The 19,869-nt window shown below is 37.7% G+C and overlaps 1 protein-coding gene across 1 annotated transcript in view; it reads left to right on the top strand.

Moving 5' to 3' along the window:
* The window catches only part of LOC124137959 (E3 ubiquitin-protein ligase ZNRF2-like), a 37,649-nt gene extending 18,249 nt beyond the window's left edge, over window positions 1-19,400 (top strand). The window contains exons 2-4 of the mRNA XM_046504423.2: window positions 2,759-2,854; window positions 5,452-5,557; window positions 6,411-19,400. Of these exons, the coding sequence (XP_046360379.1) occupies window positions 2,759-2,854; window positions 5,452-5,557; window positions 6,411-6,468 (260 nt within the window). The 3' untranslated portion in view covers window positions 6,469-19,400. The remainder of the gene's footprint in view (window positions 1-2,758; window positions 2,855-5,451; window positions 5,558-6,410) is intronic.
* The last annotated feature ends 469 nt before the right edge of the window (window positions 19,401-19,869 follow it).

Below are 19,869 nucleotides of genomic sequence, written 5' to 3'. Positions count from 1 at the left end.
CTAAATCAAGAATAATTAGGGTTCAGAGTGTGGAAATGATAAATTGTCTGCCACAAAGAGAACATTGCAAAATGGGTTTTTTATTTATTTTTATTTAGGCTCATACTTGTAATTTATCACATCTGTGGTTTTGTAGCTGTGGCTGAAAAATATCTAGTCTCCATACCTTCTGTTTTGTTTTCGGTTCTGTACACTTCTCTAATAATGACTGGTGTCAGAGCTCGAGATAAGCTGCATATTCGCGTAAAATACACATTAAATCAACTGAAATATGCAGACACATCAAATCCTAGCGTATCAAATACACGACAAAAACTATAAACATGTTAAATACGCTATTGAAATAAAAATAATGCGTATATTAAAACTATTAGAGAAAACGACTGCGTATAATACAACAGTTAGATAAAATGATTGTTCAACAGCCGATCACCAAATTTACTTTCAGACAGTTACATTCGGAAAGAGCTTCTGTGGGAAACATACTGATGGAGGCAATTGAGAAGCACATCATACCTAGTCAATGTACATGTTGTATCTTAATAAGTCGCTGATTGGTAATTATAACAATTGCACCTTTCTCAAAATGCTAGGTTTTGTAAATAAAAATGACTTCCCGAGAGGGAGCCGTAAGCAGATGCAGACGGGTGTACAACTATTCACATAGTTTTAAATGATTTAAGGGTATTGTTACGAAACAGGTTTTAAGTGAAATACCCAACTGTCAAGAAACATATGGGTAAAAAAAATTGAATACCCTCTAAAATTTGTGGATACCCAATCAAAATCAAACCCCTGGGTAAAATACTCAAATAACCAAAAGCTCATCCAGAGCTCTGTGGTGCTGTGATTGTGTACAAGTGAATGAAGTCACCAGACATTTCCTGCTTCCTTCCGGGCTGGCTCTGTAGCGCAGTATGTTCAGGTTTCATGTTGCCAAGGGAAACTATAACACTGGTGCATTCTTATAACAGTCGGTGACTTCTCCACCACTCCAAAACCAGAGTCGTCACCTGATTTGTGACCCTGTGACGTGCCAGCACTTATAACCAATAACTACGCATCTTCCTAACTGAGTGAGTGAGTGAGTATGGTTTTACGCCGCTTTTAGCAATATTCCAGCAACATCATGCGGTCAGTTATGACGTTATCATTAGTATTTACCTCTTGCAAACATAATAAACATGATAAATTCTTACATGTTGAAAGGGAAGTATTGTTTATATGTCCTTGTTGATTATAAGTTAAATATGAATATACAATAGCAAACTGTGTGTTGGGCATTTTATTTCCCTGTCGGTAGACCAGAAACACGAATAATTGATAATTTGAACAAAATGAAATGATGAATATGAATTAAGTCTATCGCAACCGTCATCTCTCTATATTTGTGTAATATCCCGAGCTTTGTTCCCTTTTTGGAGCAGACCCCATAGTTTCATGAAAAATATTTCCTTATGTTCTATATATCTCTCTATATCAGTCTGTCTGCAGTGTGTATTTCTCCTGATATCATCATTTCCTTGTGTACAATGGTGATCATGTTGGTGATATGTTTGAGATTTTGCTTGTAGTTTTCAGTAACCATGATAACCATGGAAATATATGTATACACATAAACACAGGTAAATATATAATGAGATCAGATAATGTGGCCATTTTCGCCCATTACATTTTTCCATGTATCATGTATATCAACGTGATCAATATGAAATTTGATTGGCAGGAATCATGGTAATCTATAAGCATGAAAAGTTTTCTTTTGAAATGAACACCCACTTACTGAATCACTCACTGATGTACCTAGGGATTTATCTGGGATTTCTAACTCAGTGGCTTTGGAAGTCACATTTGTTCAAAATTAGGATTTATTTTAAGTTTTATTATTTTCGAAGGTATTTTATCTTTATATGGCATTCAATACAATAACATTAAGCCTCTTTCTTATGGTTTTGCTATCAGTGGAATACAAGTGCCCTCGGCCAAGCCATTTGTTGTAGGGGGGTATGGTTGGACCGGTTGTCTTAGAAAAAGGCACATAATTCCTTGGGCTTTCCAGAAACTAATCGTGAGTTTGAGTCCTGGTTTGCCACAATTATGTTTGTAGATTTGTCAGTACCATATCCGTGCTCATGAGTTTTGCCGTCTGAAACTTGCATCACTTCGGGCTTTCCTCCCACATTAAACTGACACCCTGTAATGTAACTGGAATACTGGTAAAACCAACTCACTCACTCATTACTTATGACTTTATTATTCCCCCATTTTGAACAATGGGGGGATATAGTGATCAGCATGTCTGTCTGTACATCTGTCATTCCGTTTCCAGCGCAGAACTGGTGTCTTTTGATGATTTGGGAGTCATACTGAATTGCACCAGACCAGGGGAATATGTAATATGTAATGTAATGTAAACGCTTGTTTACGTTAAAATAGGAAATTTTTAATTCCCATTTTAGAATTTTTACTGAAAATTCCTGCAAAATTGCAGCTGAATATCAGGCGTCTGAGCAGGTCTAGACCTCTGCACCTTTCATGTATAATAAATATATGTCAGCACAACACAATGTTATCAGTGGAGTTATCATGGTTATGCACAGATTTCTTACTCTGGTAAATTGTTCCTCATTCACAGACTACCAGGGTGCCTAGGGAGCATGCTAGAACCTCTTTAAAGTATGCCAGTCACTATGGAATTTCTTTCAGGAACTGTGACAAAATGAAATGGATATTATTTAGTTTGATTTTTGTTGTGCAGGAATCAAGTGCCCAGTGTGTTCCAAGTTCATTCCTCCAGATGATATAGAGTGTCACCTTGTCATCTGCCTCACCAAGCCAAGAATAACCTACAATGGTAAGACAACCACTTGTCCTTGACCTCTCTATTGGGTGTCCCAGGGGGATTCTGCAGCATAGTAGGACCCCAGTTTCACTTCGATGTCGTTAGAGTAGATCGTTGAGGATCAGGGTCCCGTTCCACAAAGCAATCCTAGAGCTAAGGCATGAGTCTAGGTTATAGGAAGGGAGTTTCGATCATCTTGGAGCTACAAATGTCTCAAGTCTATGTTAAAGTGTGGGAGTTACGATCATCTTTGAGCTTCGACTGTTGCAAGTCTATGGTAAAGTATGGGAGTTACGATCATCTTTGAGCTACGACTGTCTCAAGTCTATGGTAAAGTATGGGAGTTACGATCATCTTTGAGCTACGACTGTCGCAAGTCTATGGTAAAGTATGGGAGTTACGATCATCTTGGAGCTACGACTGTCTCAAGTCTATGGTAAAGTATGGGAGTTACGATCATCTTTGAGCTACGACTGTCGCAAGTCTATGGTAAAGTATGGGAGTTACGATCATCTTGGAGCTACAACTGTCACAAGTCTATGGTAAAGTATGGGAGTTACGATCATCTTGGAGCTACGACTGTCGCAAGTCTATGGTAAAGTATGGGAGTTACGATCATCTTGGAGCTACAACTGTTGCAAGTCTATGGTAAAGTATGGGAGTTACGATCATATTAGTGCTGATATGGCTTTGTGGAACAGGACTCAGGTGGGTGCAGGAGTCACTTGGCTGATTGTTTGTCATAGTACAGTTTGGATTGTTCCTCATGTTTTCAACAAGAAGTGACTCCCATTATTTTTTTAAGGTGGAGTTACCCACACACCACACCATTTTACAGTCCACCCTCATATAACTAGAATATTGCTGAGTGCAGTGTTAAAAAACAAACCAACAACAATGTAATATAGCTTCAAAAATTCTGACTGCTGTGTAAGACAACATTTGCTCAACATTGTGTATTATCACCCCAGAGCTAATGATAATGACAAACAAACATTCAGTACACCCACTCACACATAGCTGTTTCTTTCCTCATGGGGATTCCAGGCTAATCTAGTATCAAGTACATTGTAGCTCATGCTATTTGTAAAAGCCAGCTCTGAATAACATTTGCTCAATATCGTGTATTATCACCACACAGCTGATGATGGATAATGACAAACAAACACTGTACACCCACCTACATCATGGCCGTTTCTTTCCTCATGGGGATTCCAGGCTAGATTAGGTTTCCAGTACATTATAGCTCATGCTATTTGTAGAGGCTAACTAAATGAGTACTGAACTGGCTAATTGTTTATCACCATACTGCAACAATGTAAATAAGTGTCCATACTGTTAGCCACCAGATTGCTTGTCCCTCACTGGGTTTTGTGCTATAGAAACTCCCCTATAGTTAAGGTATCATAAGGACTGGTAGAAATTTGCGATTTAAAGGGTTTTGCTATGTGTTATCATTATAAGAACTAGTGGGCTGAAACTGTTAGTTTCTAACGCTGATTATTCAGGCTGTAGGGCTGGGACAAGTCCAAACAAGTATCATGTAGGTCTCATAAAATCGGTACAAAATGTCCAATTGGGAATTGTTTGACCATAGCCCTGGGAAAAAAGGATTTAGATACACATATCAAATGATCTGGCCTTGCATACACTGAACTTTGTTTGTTTGTTTGTTGTTTAACGCCGCACTCAGCAATATTCCAGCTATATGATGGTGGTCTGTAAATAATCGAGTCTGGACCAGACAATCAATTAGGATACGATGACATGCATCAACCAAGTCAGTGAGCCTGATCACCCGATCCCGCTATTCGCCTCTTAGACAAGCATAGTCGCCTTTTACGTCAAGTATAGGTTGCTGAAGAGCTATTCTACCCCGGCTCTTCATGTGTCGAATTTGATTGAAGCTTTGTCTTTATTAAAACATATGAAAGTCAGAAAAAAATGCGAAAATTAGTCACTTGTAGTGTAACCATGGCGTTAGAGATAATTTTTGTCATTGAAAATATATCACATGACTTACCACGGGTCCAGGTAGTCCTGTGGGTACCCGGGTCCTACTCAGTACCCACTCGATACAAGTATCCGAATTACCCGTCCCAGCCCTAGCAGGCTGACATGATACTGCTTCAGCAAGCAGAGAGAGGGGTGTGTTATGTGACTGCAACATACCAGAATGATCATGATGATATCGGTGCAAGTAATCATTGAACAAATTTCCATATGGTAGCCATGTTGCATTGGAAAGGTAAATATTTGACTAACTTATTGGGTTGTAGTACTATTAATACAGCGTCTGACATTGGCACTAGTCCTATAGTCCTTGCCAAACTGCCAAATAGTTGTTATCATAAGGACTAGTAGATATATGCCCGTTTTAAGGGTTTTGCTCTATGTTATCATTATAAGGACTAGTGGACTAAAACAGTTAGTTCCAACTGCTGACTGTTACCTATATGTCACTATATGAAGCTTACAATGTATAAATATTTGTTGTGCTTCTACTTCAAGAAGGGGAGCATGCACCCCTGTACCCTGGACATGTTTTGGATTATTAACAGTAACACTTACAAATATTCACTCACTCACACACTGTTGCTATGTTACAGAGGATGTGTTGCCAGATGACAAGGGTGAGTGTGTCATATGTTTTGAAGATCTGCAGAAAGGGGATACCATTGCCAGACTACCATGCTTGTGTATATATCACAAAGCGTAAGTACTGTTTATCATCAGCTTGTTAACTTTAAACATTTTTTGTTTAATCTCAGTCTTGTCAAACGTGGTTTACAGCAATCATGTCTCACTGTGCTTCTATCAGAACCGAAGCCCTACTTCCAGATGCAATTCAAATACAGGTTCCTGTGTGCATGGTGTAGCTATATTGACATACCTCAAGTAGTTCCATTACCATCGGGGCATTGGGGTAGCCTAGTGGTTAAAGTATTCACTCATCACACTGACGACCTGGGTTTGATTCCCCGCATTGGTACAATGTGTGAAGCCCATTTTTGTTGTCCAATGTTGTGATATTGCTGGAATATTGATAAAAAGGGCGTAAAACTATACTCACTCACTGCTATTATATTATATTCTACTTAGGCAATGGTGCTCATTGGTTGATATGTTTGTTCATTATGCTGAAGGATCAGGTTTGATACCACACATGGGCACAATATGGGAAGCCCATTTCTGGCGTACCCTCCTGTGATATTGCAGGAAAATTGCTAAAAGTAGCATACAGCTATACATACTTGCTCACTGTATTGTATTTTACCTCTTGGTTTATCAGTAAATATTCAAGTATCGCCTTAAAAGGCGACTATGCTTGTCGTAAAAGTCGACTAACGGGATCGTGGTTGATACATGTCATCGATCCAAATTGCGTGGATCGATGCTCATGATGTCAATCACTGGATTGTCTGGTCCAGACTCCATTATTTTACAGACCGCCTTCATGTAGCTGGAATATTGCTGAGTGTGGTGTTAAACAACAAAAAAAACAAAAACAAACATTCACTCATTACAGCATAAGCTGATCCTCTGATTCAATTCTTTTCCTTTGTAGGTGTATAGACAAATGGTTTGAAGTAAACCGTTCATGTCCGGAACATCCAGCTGATTAGAGATGCAAGGAGCTTTGGTGTGAGGACAGTGTCAGGAGTTCACAGCAGATGCAAAATGGTGGACAAAAAAACCCAATGGTGCATGAATTTTGTGATATCAAACCTTCAATGACCATATTTTACTTGCACAGAGAAATTGCACAACTGTCCTTATTGTGGTGGCAATTGTTAATTGCAGAGCAATTTTGTTTGTGCCGATCTGATAAGTTTTCTCTCAGATGACACAAGCAGTCAATTCTTGGATCAATAAGCCAGTTTCTATAGATAGTCACAGTTATTGATGGATCGCAAAGACTTGGTTTGGATACACGATTTAGTTAAAGTCTTCAGCCAGCAGTCAATTGACCTCAAGGATAATCAATCAGAATGTGAAACAAATCAATGACTAACTTCCACTGATGGCTGCCAGTTGTCATCCGAAAAGATGACGTCACAAATCATTGCCAATCTCCCTGGGACACAGATTCTAAATGGGGAAGCGGAGTGGACTATATATTGTATTGATTGGCAAGGTGTAACAAGCAGGGCTTGATGGAATTTCCTGTTTTGTCTAATCTCTGATTTGTTTGATCTGTGTTGATTTTGTTGCAATGCTTCATAAATGGAAAGGACATTGCCGTGAAAACAGTTATTGCGACTTTTATTTGACCTTTAAAGTTGTGATCATGGAATGAGAAGTGTGCATATGCTAGGCTGGTTACCTAGGGAATGCCTTTACACAACATCAAAATAATTAACCCTTTTAAGACAGATCCCACTTTGAGGGCAAGTGGTACATATCTGTCATTGAAAGGGTGAAGGGCTGTTTTAGTTGAAAGCTCATTGTAGCTGTGTATATGTGCTGGAGTGATGTGTGTAAAGTGTTTGGTTGGTTAATGCTTGCATTTAACCCAGTGAAAGGCAGTGTGTTCAGAGTTGGTGGTGCAGTTTTGACACTATGTTTCAATGAGTGCCGTCTCCTTGGAGACAAGGACACAGACTTGATGGATATATGCCATGTGATACAAGTATTGAAGTGGTTTACTGATGTAACACATACTCCAACGTGGTATAAATGTGGAAGCATCTGTGTCATGATACTCGACGAGAGAGGAATGGAGTGTCTCATCCATGTTTTATCAAAATAATTCTCAGAGGTTCTCAAGTTGCCACAAATCACCTGTTGGTAATAAAAATAAATGCAGTGAAATAAGAATGAGATTGTGATTACGATAGGATTTAATCATGCCAGTGCAACATCCATTTTTGAAGTTTCTGTGTAAAGTCATTTAAAGATGTTTCTGAAGAAATATGCCTTCAGTTTTGACGGCGGAGTGGTGTAGTTGTGATTGATGTGGACACAGCACAAGCAGTCCTTTCTGCACACCAACAGTGTGTAAGGCACCACTACCATCTCGAACTTCACAAGCATCAGTCATTTATGTCTATGTATCGCCAGTCTGCAAGAGCTGGGTGGCAGGTCAACGACAGTCAGCCATCACCAAGCTATGCAGACTGTCAACGACACCCAGACATGTCAACATTATACTGATTTGTCAACGTTGCCCTGACATTTCAACATGAAGCAGATTTCTCAAGATTACTCCAATGTGTCAACATTATTGGGCTTGTCAACATTACCAAGATTTGTCAACATTATATGGACTTTCTAACAGTGCCCATATTTGTCGACAATCTCCTGATTTTGTCAATGGAACAGATATTGGTTACTGTACCAAGATTGTCAACTGCACAGATTTGTCAATTATGCACCGTGGATAGGGTCAATCCTACACTTAGTGTCAGCGATGCCTGGTCTTGTCAACAGTTGGGTTTTGAAAACAGTGCTCAGTTTTGTCAATTACAGGTCCTTGTGAGTGGTTCCAAGACTCTTTGTCTATGGTGCCAAGGCTTATTGTCAATGGAGATGAGGACTTATCTATGGTGCCAAGACTTGTCAATGGTGCCAAAGCTGTTGTCAATGGTGCCCAGGCATGTTGTCAATGGAGACTAGACTTGTTGTCAGTGGTGCCCAGGCATGTTGTCAATGGTGACAAGACTTGTTGTCAGTGAGGCACAGGCATGTTGTCAATGGTGACAAGACTTGTTGTCAGTGGTGCCCAGGCATGTTGTCAATGGTGACAAGACTTGTTGTCAGTGGTGACAAGACTTGTTGTCAGTGGTGACAAGATTTGTTGTCAATGGTGCCCATGCCTGTTGTCACTGGTGACAAGACTTGTCAACATTGTACAGACATTCAGCCAAATGAATCTACTGTGTGATATAAACTTTTTGTAAGATTGTATACATACTTGTACAGCATGTTGCTGCCACCAGGGATATGACCTGATATTATATATATATATATATACATTGTGTCTGTCACTGCTTCTTGTAACCCAGTGACGTGTGCATATGCCTAGAATTGGACTCGCAGCACTGTATGTGATCTGTCAGTTGCGTTGCATGCTATAGTGATGAAAAATGTAAAGTTTACGAACTAGTATCTACTTTTCTGATGTTACAAACTTTCTCGACAATGTCTTCAGTTAATTAGACTGTGTTTTCCTTAATTAAGACTTGTCTGGTAATTATTATGGATTTGTTGGTGACTTCATGATCACTTCATCAAAATCGTGAACAATCAAAGTCGTAACTGTTGTGAATACTATTCCTATTGAATCCTATTGAATCCTATTGGATCCTAGGGCTTGAATATTGCTAAAATTAACATAAAACCAAATGACTCACTCACACAGTGTACTATCATCAAGTTACAATCAAACTGACCGTTTTTGTGGTATTATTAACTTGGGAGATTATTTCTATCCCAGACATGCTGAACAGTTCATTTTCAGTCCTCAAACTTCTACTGAAATTTGGGGTAGTAAACTTTGAAGTTGTTGGTACACACAAACTATGAAAAGAAATCATTATAGAGACATAATCATTATAAGGGGCCCTCGAACAGATCTTTTCACCCTCACTGCATCTTCGGAGTCTAGGAATATGTGTCTAGAGTCTAAAAGTCCAGGTCTGGAGTCTGGGAGTTCAGGTTTAGGGAATCCAGGTTCTAGGTGTCCAGACTTGAGAATCTGTGTCCATAAATGTAGGAGTTTAGGTCTAGAGTCTAGGAGTCTGGGTCCAAAGTCTAGGAGTTTAGCTTTATAGGTCTAGAGTCACCGGAGTCCAGGAGTCCAGTTCTAGAGTCAGCCTCATCACAAGACTTCCCTGGGGATACTTTGTGGAGCAGCAACAGTAGCAGCATCAGCATCAGCACGATGCTGACGCCTGGTAGTCCTTGAGCTCCTCATCCATACTGTGGTGCACTGTAGCTCACCCGTGTTGTACATGTGTGACTGTGAGTGAGTGAGTGAGTGGGTGGGTGGTGGAAGTTTACATGTTGAAGGTGGACAGTTCGTTAAATTATGAATATGTCTATTTGGCCAACATGGGTAATTGTTGCGTCACCATCACGTTCATAGCCTATTTGACATATGTTTGCATCATGTTCATACATCAATATGATTAAAGAGCTCTCCCTACTCCTCATGGTCGGTTGGTTACATTTGCATTGATTATTCGATTTCTGGAACATGTTATTTGCTCAAAGGCAAAAGTAACTGTGATCATGTGAGTTTATTGCCAACTATAAAAATAATAATTCTTGTGATGCAGCTTTGATTGGTCAGTTGTCTGTGACAACTACCAGTGATTGATTTAACAGTATAAAACATGATCTAGTGCACCCTGATATTGAAAAATGGAACCTATTATTTATCATTACATGCACTAAGTGCATGTCGAAATTTTTTACAAATTTGTGACTGACTTACGAAAGAATGTTTTCTACACCACATCAATCTTTGAATTCAATACACTTTTTGTAAAATACATCATTACAATTCTCAGTGTCATGTGTAATAAGACATTGTCCTTTTGGCTTGACGTCATAAACCCTACCAGGTCAGTCTTATGATAATGACAAGAAAGCAAGAGAAATTATGGGATGTTTAAGTGATGCCGTTCAAAGTGATCTTGCCAGTGAACTGAACATTTCACAATGTTAATGACACTAATCTGGGATCAGATTTTATTTTCCTAATTATATACTTCTATAGTTAATTTTTCCTCTGGTGTCAACATGCACAAGGTGCAAGCTAAATCTAGTTCCTAAATCATGGCCGACAACAAAGCTTAGTTCTATGTTTTGGCGTATTATCGTCAAAAGGAAACACGCATCTAAAATGTTTCGTTCAAACTTCATCTACAGAGAATGAAACTTCAGAGACATTTCACCATAACTTGTGTCAAAATTCACAATTTGCCTGGCAGAATTATATTTGGAAATTTTGAATTTGATGAAACTTAGCAAGCCAAATGGGATCCATTTTAAGCCTGATTGAGTATCAACATGATCAATAATCTTCAAGGACAAGAATGTTTACAATTGCAGGTTAGTGCTTCTGAGAATATCATTTGATAAATAGACAGAATATGAACGCAGTTAAACATGAACACAGATACTTTGGCGTTTCTTTTGTATATTTGACCAACATGAGTATTGTCTGCGTTTAATCATATTCACATAGTTGGAGATGTTTGCATGGATTCACCTATTTGATGAAAAGTACTTGTTTCTCATCATTGTCAGTTACATTTATTATTTCTATAACATGTTTTGTTAGGGCAAAACTATTTGATTTACAAGGGGGACCTTATATTATGATCAAGCCCATTTTACTGAAAACGTTTTATGTATGCCTCGTATTGCAGGGGGAAAAATGTGCCCTTTTCTTGCAGACTTTATCTGTGTCTCCAAAAAAAGCAGTTTGTTATTTATTTATTAAAAATAAAATTGACCACCTGTTTATGTTGGAACATATAATCGAACTCCTAAACATTAAACAAATGCGGATCTGAAACCAAAATCCTACCACCCATCCACCCTCTGAAAATCAAATGGTTGCTCCCTTATTATTTTATCTATGGATCTCACAACACAAAATCAGGTCTAAGGGTCTTTACCTGGTCTGTAAATCCAGCAAAGGTTAGCAGCAGAACTGGAGATAGGAAAATATTGTCTGATTTTTGTGGTTGAGAATTAAATTAACCTTTGTCATTTTCATTTTCATCCCAAATCTTGTGTAAATACAAGCAGTGTTCTCCTAAATATTGCCTTAATTATACATATACAAGAGAAAGACAATATGACCAAAATAAATACAATGTGCATTCAAGATGCTGATTGTTGTCGCAGTGGTAGAAGAGTCGTGAGTGTTTTGTTGAATCAGTTCAGTGGGCCGGCCGAGGGAGAATGACGTGTTGAATGCATGATGTGATTGTTGGTTGACATTTGTTGATGAAATTAACATGTCAATGATGAGGGGACCTAGTCTGTGAGTAATCATAATATATTCATGAATGTTCATGAGAAAAACAACAAAGTTGTTCATCAGGCAAGAATTTCATTATCAGGGGAGGTAACTCTTCAGGGTATTGTTTCACTTGTGGAGAAACATCCAATTCTGTGTTTCTGGCCTGTACCCTGTAGTCACCTGTATGTTTCTCTGCACACTGGTGTGTAACAAACTCAGCTTTCAGCTTGATCCACCTGGGTTTGTTGTGTCATTTGTTTGTATGCCTTTTATTTTTTATTGGTTGGTTTACAAAAACTTTGGCCTGAAATTCAATGTAGGTGGTCAAATATAAATCATCTTCCATATTAGCACCGATACTGTCAATAATGAATGAATGAAAAAACAAACATGTTTTAACATGGTAAGATAATAACGATAATTGATTGGTTGTTGGGTTTTTTAATAAAGATTTTGTTAATATTAATCACCATTTCTAACAAACAGCGGTGATAAAATTCTGTGGGTTTTTTCAAAACAGTCACCCAAGAATATTTTTTTATCAAAAGTAATGTTTCTTTCTTTCTATTTTTCAAAACAAGTTAGCAAAAATATAAGGCCAAAATTGATAGTCAATTTACCAGTGTTTACCACTGAAGATTCCAAAACACATTAACCTGTCTGTACTTCATTGAACCTTATATTCTTTTGGTTAATGAAACATTTTGAAAATCAGACTTACAAACTCCACCTCTTGAGGCTCATTAAAAAGTAGCGGGAGATCCAGGCAAGAGCTAACCATAACTTAATCAATTATCTGTAAAGACCCATCATGGGATATCCCTGTTGATGCCTGCTCAAGTGATATATAAAACTCCTATTTCCTTTTTTAATAAATATGTCACTAATGTTTAATTTATACAACTGATGTAATCTACAAATCTGAAGTTGCTAGTCCCTAATTTGTTTGACATAATCTGTTTTCACAGACAAAATACCCAAGTGCAGTTTATTCTGTTGAATCCAAGGATGGTAATTGTAAGTTTCAATTATAAGTTTTCTTTTGTTCAGGGCTGATTTACAGATTTGGGGAAATTTGATTTAGTTTTTTTTTTAAAAGTTCCTTATCCAAGGCCCTCTGTTTTGTTCAGGGCTGATTTACAGATTTTGGGAAATTTGATTTAGTTTTTTTTTAAAATTCCTTATCCAAGAGGTGGTAAATTTGAAAGACGAGTTTTAACATATGCTTTTTAGTTCCCTAATGGTGGATACCATGATGTTTTTAACTGTGCTATATGAAGTTGGACGTGAAATTCATTTTAATGATTTCTACCTGGGTATTGACTATTGTGTTCCCTATGTTTTATCCGTTTACTTCTGTGGAAGATTTTATTGAGATGTCAACATGCACAGTAGGTATAGTATCATCAATCAAACTCAAATTTCAGTATCTTCATTGTGCATGGTCATATATCAAACCTGAAGAAATGTTCTATCATAATCAAGTTGCAGGCAAAAAGGAAAATCAAATATTGGGTTAATTGTGGCACACCTTTCTCTGCGATCAAATATCGCCTCACAAATGGGGATTCAAACAAGAGGAACGGGGCTGGTTGAAATTATAGACAAATTTGTCTCTTTAGAGGAATTGGAGCTGCTTTTTTTTATGGTGTTAATCAAAAAGCACATTACAGATTTTCTACCATACATGTGACGATTCAGTTCCATCTTCAGCCTCATCTCGTGATTGTTTTGCAAAGGCTGTTAGTATGATGTCATGACAAGACAGGCCTGGAGACATAGTGCAAGTGTTGAACACGTTTTACCTATTCATTGTGACAAGTTTATGGAAGACCATTCAGAGATCCATTGTTACATCAATCAACATGTATTTTTAAAATGATTATTTTTTAAACTATTCAAACAGCATCAGTGTAGTCAAAGGGAGGTAACTCATGGTGGTACTTTGACATTTTATGCTTGTCTTTGTCATGATCACAATCATTTGAAAGATATTTTTATTCATCACTGCTTGCCTGTAAGACTTACATTTCAGTTTGAATTATGTTTGTTGGTGACAAATAAATTCATCTCACTGCAACAATTTCAAAGTTTTTGTCATAATTTTGATTCTTTGGGGACATATATTTTCATTGTTTTCACAAGAATTTCACAGTTTTGCATTACTTTGCACTGATCAGAAAATGACAACAGCTTTTTTATTGGGTTTAAGTGCATCATGAGATGTTTCCATTTGTTACTGCAGGTTATATCAACTAATCTTCTGTCTTAAATTTTGAGTGAGTGAGTGAGTTTGGGCTTTACGCCGCTTTTAGCAATATTCCAGCAATATCACGGCGGGGGACACCAGAAATGGGCTTCATACATTGTACCCATGTTGGGAATCGAACCCAGGTCTTCAGCGTGACGAGCGAACTCTTTAACCACTTGGCTACCCGACCGCCCCCTTAAATTTTGAATGGAAGTGATGATTGAGTCATGCATTTATGCTTTTATTATCAACACAAATGAACTGCAGGTCTTCATTTGTTCATGATTATGCTGGTCACAATTTAATTTTTGTAAGGATAAATCTGTTTTGTTTATATATTCATCCTTTGTGTTTTTCATTGTGCATGCTGTCCACCTATTTCACCTGAAATCCTTTTAAAGAAGCATTGAAAATATGTACAGTAAAATACATGGTTCATGTTAAAACCACTTGTTTAATAGATCCAACATTTCAAGTGGTCATGCCTTTCAACCCAATGTTTGTAAAATTATGAAATTATGATCTGCAGGGTTTATAAGGGCAGGTTTCCGAGAAATATGCCCCTGAATCAAGAGGACGATGTGAGTGTGTGAGTCAGTACATCACTGGATGTATGCTAATGTATAATAGTCATGTATATATGCAACACCATTTATAAGTTGTGCATTTTGTTGAGATAGTGTATTTTGTAGTGAAAGGATACTAGTTCATGATATGTACTGTTACCATGGTTACGAATCCAATGCTTTCAGTTTGTGTCACAGCACTCTGTCTTACTCCACAAGTAGATTTGGTGATAATAACTTTATATATTGATATGTATTTAATATTTAGTAGAGGTGGAATAATACGCTGGCGTCACGATTCAGCATCAGTTACGATTTGTGTTCATATGGTACATGATTTTGACAACATGCAGAAATAATTTTGACCTTTTTTTTGAAGATTACACCTCTCTATGTGCAATATTACACAATTATTTTTTCACATTAATATATTTTTTCAAAGTCGATGTCCTCAATCTCGAAGTTGAGTATACATGGTATATGTTACTCTCGAATACACAGAATAGGAAGACCAAAATCACCAAGAATTTGAACATGTTAAATCTTATATTTAAAGTCTAGTGGATCATAAGCTTATCAATATTACAAAACATTTATTTCACTTTGGGTCCCTGATTTGTGTATGAGGGAAACTGCGGTCGGATGAAAAAATGAAAATATGACCCAAAGTGGTACAAGTATTGTTATTCCCCATCAACCTATGCTTGTCAAAGCAGGTTTTCACATGGTGGTCAGGTTCACTGATTGCGTGTCGTGGTACCTCTGCGCCAAGTAACATTGCTCATAATATCAATTACTGATTTGTCTGGTCCAGACACTTTTATTTACCAGCCATCGCCATTAATCTGGACATTGTTGAGAACGGCATTAAGCACGAATGACATTAAATTCCCTCAGTGTTCTTGCAGAGACAGCATTATTGGTCCTTGTGTCACTGCCAGAGTATAAATCTTCACATTGTTTGAAGGAGTTCCATATGAACCTGTTACAGTGTAATCACCTTTTGTCGATTAAAACTATACTACCGTATTCGATGTAATAAGCGCCCACGGCGAAAAATTGCTAATATATTGGATATTGAACAATCCAAATTAGCATCCCTTCCGACTGATCAATGTATACAAGACTTATTTATTCGCATATAATACGCACTCGTGTGTTATATTCACCCTTAATTATGGGCAATTAAATCATATCTGTCGTATATAACATTTCAGGCTGCCAGCATAAACCACGAAGTTTATCTTTCAATATTCTAATAAGAGCCCCCTATTTCTAATTTTGAGAGCACTCTAGGGCTTATTACGTCGTATATGGTAATCAAAAGTAGTTGAGGCCCACCAGACTCTTTCATATTACTATAGGGGGCACGGTTGGCCAAGTCGTCGCGATTCGCTGTGCAGAGTTGCGTCCCTTGGACACGCCAGAAACCTATGATTGTGGGTTCGAATCCCGGTTCGCCCCGATTATGTTTCTAGGTTTGTCAGCACCATACCTGTGCTCATGGGTTTCACCGAAGTGGTAAACGTCTGAGACCTGCATCACTTCGGGCTTTCCTCCCACATTAAGCTGACACGCCTTGATATAACTGGAATATTGTTAAAAGCGGCGTAAAACCCAACTCACTCACTCACTCATATTACTATAGTTAATCTGCCATGCCAGGACTTACTGTTTGAATGTATGACCCTATGTATTGGGCTCTGAGATAGTCAAGTCAGCAAATTGGTGACTCATCAGATTAAAGAACTAATCTTTGTGTTCCCTGTTGAAAATATTTTTAAATCAGCTTAAGACAAACTCGCTTGTTCAATATCATGTACCACATGAAGTGTCGTGTAACTAACCTGAATGAGATTAACACTTCTAGAGGTAGGCACCTGTTCTGTTGCCGATGATCTTGTGGATGTAGCGGAACCCTGTATTGGAGTCTGTCTAGAGATATTCCAGACAAGCAAGTCATGTCAAAGTCTTTCAGATTTGTGTGTGTAACCAGGACAGATTGCTTGTGAGCTTCTTGTGTATGAAGGCTGAAGAAAGTCTTTGATGGCTTTCTGGTTCAGTTTGTGTTGACAATTGTATTTCCCTCAACACTAACCTGATGGATGTTAGGTGTTGGTATTCATGATTGTGTTCAGTGTCAAAATGCAGACAAGAGGAGGGCAGTTTTATAGATTTCATTCAATTGTTGTCATTAGAATGACATTTATGACACTATGGTTTGGATATTTCAAGGTAAGTAATTGTTGCGAATAGCTGCAAGATTGTTGAGCAATAATTACTCACTCTGCATAAGTAAACATCTCTTTATCTTTCTTTTTCAGTTTTATTTGTGTTAATATGAAAATAAATTCAACCAGGGCTGTGTTCGACAAATTGAACAAAGATGATCGCAACTCCTATATATGCATTCAACATAAACCTTAATAGTCGTACCACTTAGATTTCTTTGTGGAATGAGGATCACAAGAAAGTTAAAATAATTTTGTTATTTTCAGTGTTTGTGTTATAAGTGAATACTGTATTTTAATTTTAGCTCACTTTGCCTCAGTTTTTCACAAGTTGTCTTTTGTCCATCATCAGTGTTGATAAACTTATTCAAGGCATCACAATTGAACTTTCAATATGGCTACCAGGAAGCCATCTTTGATTAAAAACAAGAAAATATCTTGTCAAAAACGTGAAGAAGCAAAAACCCAAACTCACATTGAGTACCCGGGTAGGTGCAAGTTTGATCAGAAATCAGATATGGCTGCCAGGGTCCAAAGGGAAGTAAAAGAAAATCAGGAGTCATTCGTCACAAACATTATGTCCTTAGAAACTACTTGCCCAACAAAACTTAAACTTCATATACTTGTTCCTATGAATGATGACACTCAAATTTGTTCAAGATGTTTGTGTCACTTCTCAGCCATTTCAGCTGAAAATGTACCGAAATGCGGTTGTGACTGTCAACATCTCTGAAATTTCCAGATTGAGGCTACTGAACTTTGGCATTTATGGTTCTCATTAGGATGACATCATAATTTGTTTCATTGATTAGAATTTTACTGTGTTTTTTGTGAAACAATTGGAAAAATTGTATGGAATCAGACAAAAATTATTCTCCTTGGAAGGCTTTTGAGACTCAGAGTTGAAACTGTGTGAAAAGTAAATTTGAATAGTTGTTTATTTCAACAATGTTATATGATAGCACGTTTATTCTTGCATATTTGGAAACATTGTGGATAGTTAGTTACTTGTTTGTTAGTACTTTCGTATTTATGCAGACCGCATTTGAATAGCAATGCAGAACGCTGCTTCATTGAGGTGGCTGTCTTTGTTGACATTTTAACTGTTTCACAACGTATCCAGGTGAGCTGCAGTGCACTATTTTCTGTTATTGTGTTTCGAAAATGTGAATTTATGAATTCTTTGGAAGCTATAAAACCACTCTCCTCTTTTTTAGGTAGGCGATTACCAATACTGTGTATGTTAATGAAATATTGTGGTAATGTTGACATATGATGATTTCAATATATTTACAACATAGGCCTTTTGTCAGCTTCTTTTTTGTTGAACATTTTAAGCAATTTTGAGATTATTTTCTTTGCCAAGAATTTACCCTCAGTTCCATGTAGGATGCAAGTGAGAAATACAAGGCCAGAGCAATGTTAGTCCTTGTTCCATGGATTTCACATGCCAATATGTCAAGATTCAGGGGGAAGAACATAGGGGACAGATTTCAATGATGGGGAATTACAATACAGTGCTTATTGCCTGGTTGTTTAAAGACATGTAATTGTAAGGAGCTATTAACCAGGAAAGGGAAGAAATATGTATGTTTTCAATCACACACACAGGATGTATTTTTGTCCTTTGGAAGAAAAAGAACTCTCTGTAAAACCATGAAAATGGGTTTGGCGTTATTTTGACCTATTGACCATACTTAGGGACTGACCATTTAATATTTAGGAGGTGTCTGCTTTTTTGTTTGAGACAAAATGTTTTTGGTCAGTGATTCTAGATAAGGTTATTTTTCTTTTAATTCATCCTGTGTGTCTAGGGAACAGTTTTGTAAAATCTGAGGCGAAATAATTTCGCTCCAGCACTTTCTGGAAGACATTTTGTTTTTCAAACAAAGTCCCTCACACCCTTAGAATACTAAATGGGTCATCCCTTATATCATAGATTGAGCATAAAAACCCAGGAACATTATTGGTGCATTGTGAAACATCAACCAATGGTGGCCCAGATGTGTGTAGATCATGTTTTCCTCATATAATGTTTGGTGTATTTTGCGAAAGGAAAACATGTTCAAAATCTAAAAATAGCACATTGGATAACTTGGATATAATAAACTGGCCTCCGTGGGCAATCGTAGCACTAAAACGATCGTAAGTAAAGGTTAAAGTATGGGAGTTAGGACGATCTTAGCACTATGATAGCTTTGTGCAACATGGCCGTGGACAGTAGAACAGGAAGATGTGTGTGTGTACATGGTTGGGGTGCCATCATAATAATACCTCCAGTGGGTAGGACACGTCCTCTGCATTATATCTACAGTGTCAGGTGCTCGTGATGAGAATGGACGTGCGTAGGTACACTGGCCAATGCTGTTCTGTGTTCGACCTTGAACATAACCTTGAATTTACATGTGCTTACTGTAACGGCTCCCTGCAGAGCTGGAATAAGTGCATGTTTTATTCCATCTTTTTCATGTACTGACTTTGCATTTCAATGGAACTGTGGACAATATGAATAAACGATATTGATGAAGAAGTCTTATGTTCTTTGTTGGCAGTCTCATTAGGAGCAAGGTTTTTTCTCCATACGAAACCTCCTTGAATGAAGATCTGAGGTCACGTCAGGCGAACATCACCTTTTCGTGAACACCTGGTATCTTTACTATTTGGTAGTGATTCATAACCACACGTTAATGATTTCGCGGGAGTCGTACAATGGACGCTATTCTATTGAGCCAATCAGGGCCCTGGCGTCTAAATAATTATTCAGATCTGCATGTCCGATTGCTGATCATTTCTGTACCTCGAAAACAAAGTCTATCTTTCATTGTTTCGATAAGTGCCCCACCAATATATTGGTGTGGATTTATTTTAGTATATTTTATGGCAGAAGCAAGAGTTTCGGTGATGCACTGTTTTGACCTAGGTGGGTTAAGTTTAACGCTCCTTTAAGCAGTATTCCAGTTATATCACGGCGTGTCAGTTTAATGTTGGAGGAAAGC

The sequence above is a fragment of the Haliotis rufescens genome, unplaced genomic scaffold, assembly GCF_023055435.1.
Source record: "Haliotis rufescens isolate VD_foot unplaced genomic scaffold, xgHalRufe1.0.p SCAF_17, whole genome shotgun sequence".
Classification (NCBI taxonomy): Eukaryota; Metazoa; Mollusca; class Gastropoda; order Lepetellida; family Haliotidae; genus Haliotis; species Haliotis rufescens.
This window is presented reverse-complemented; position numbering and strand designations above follow the sequence as displayed.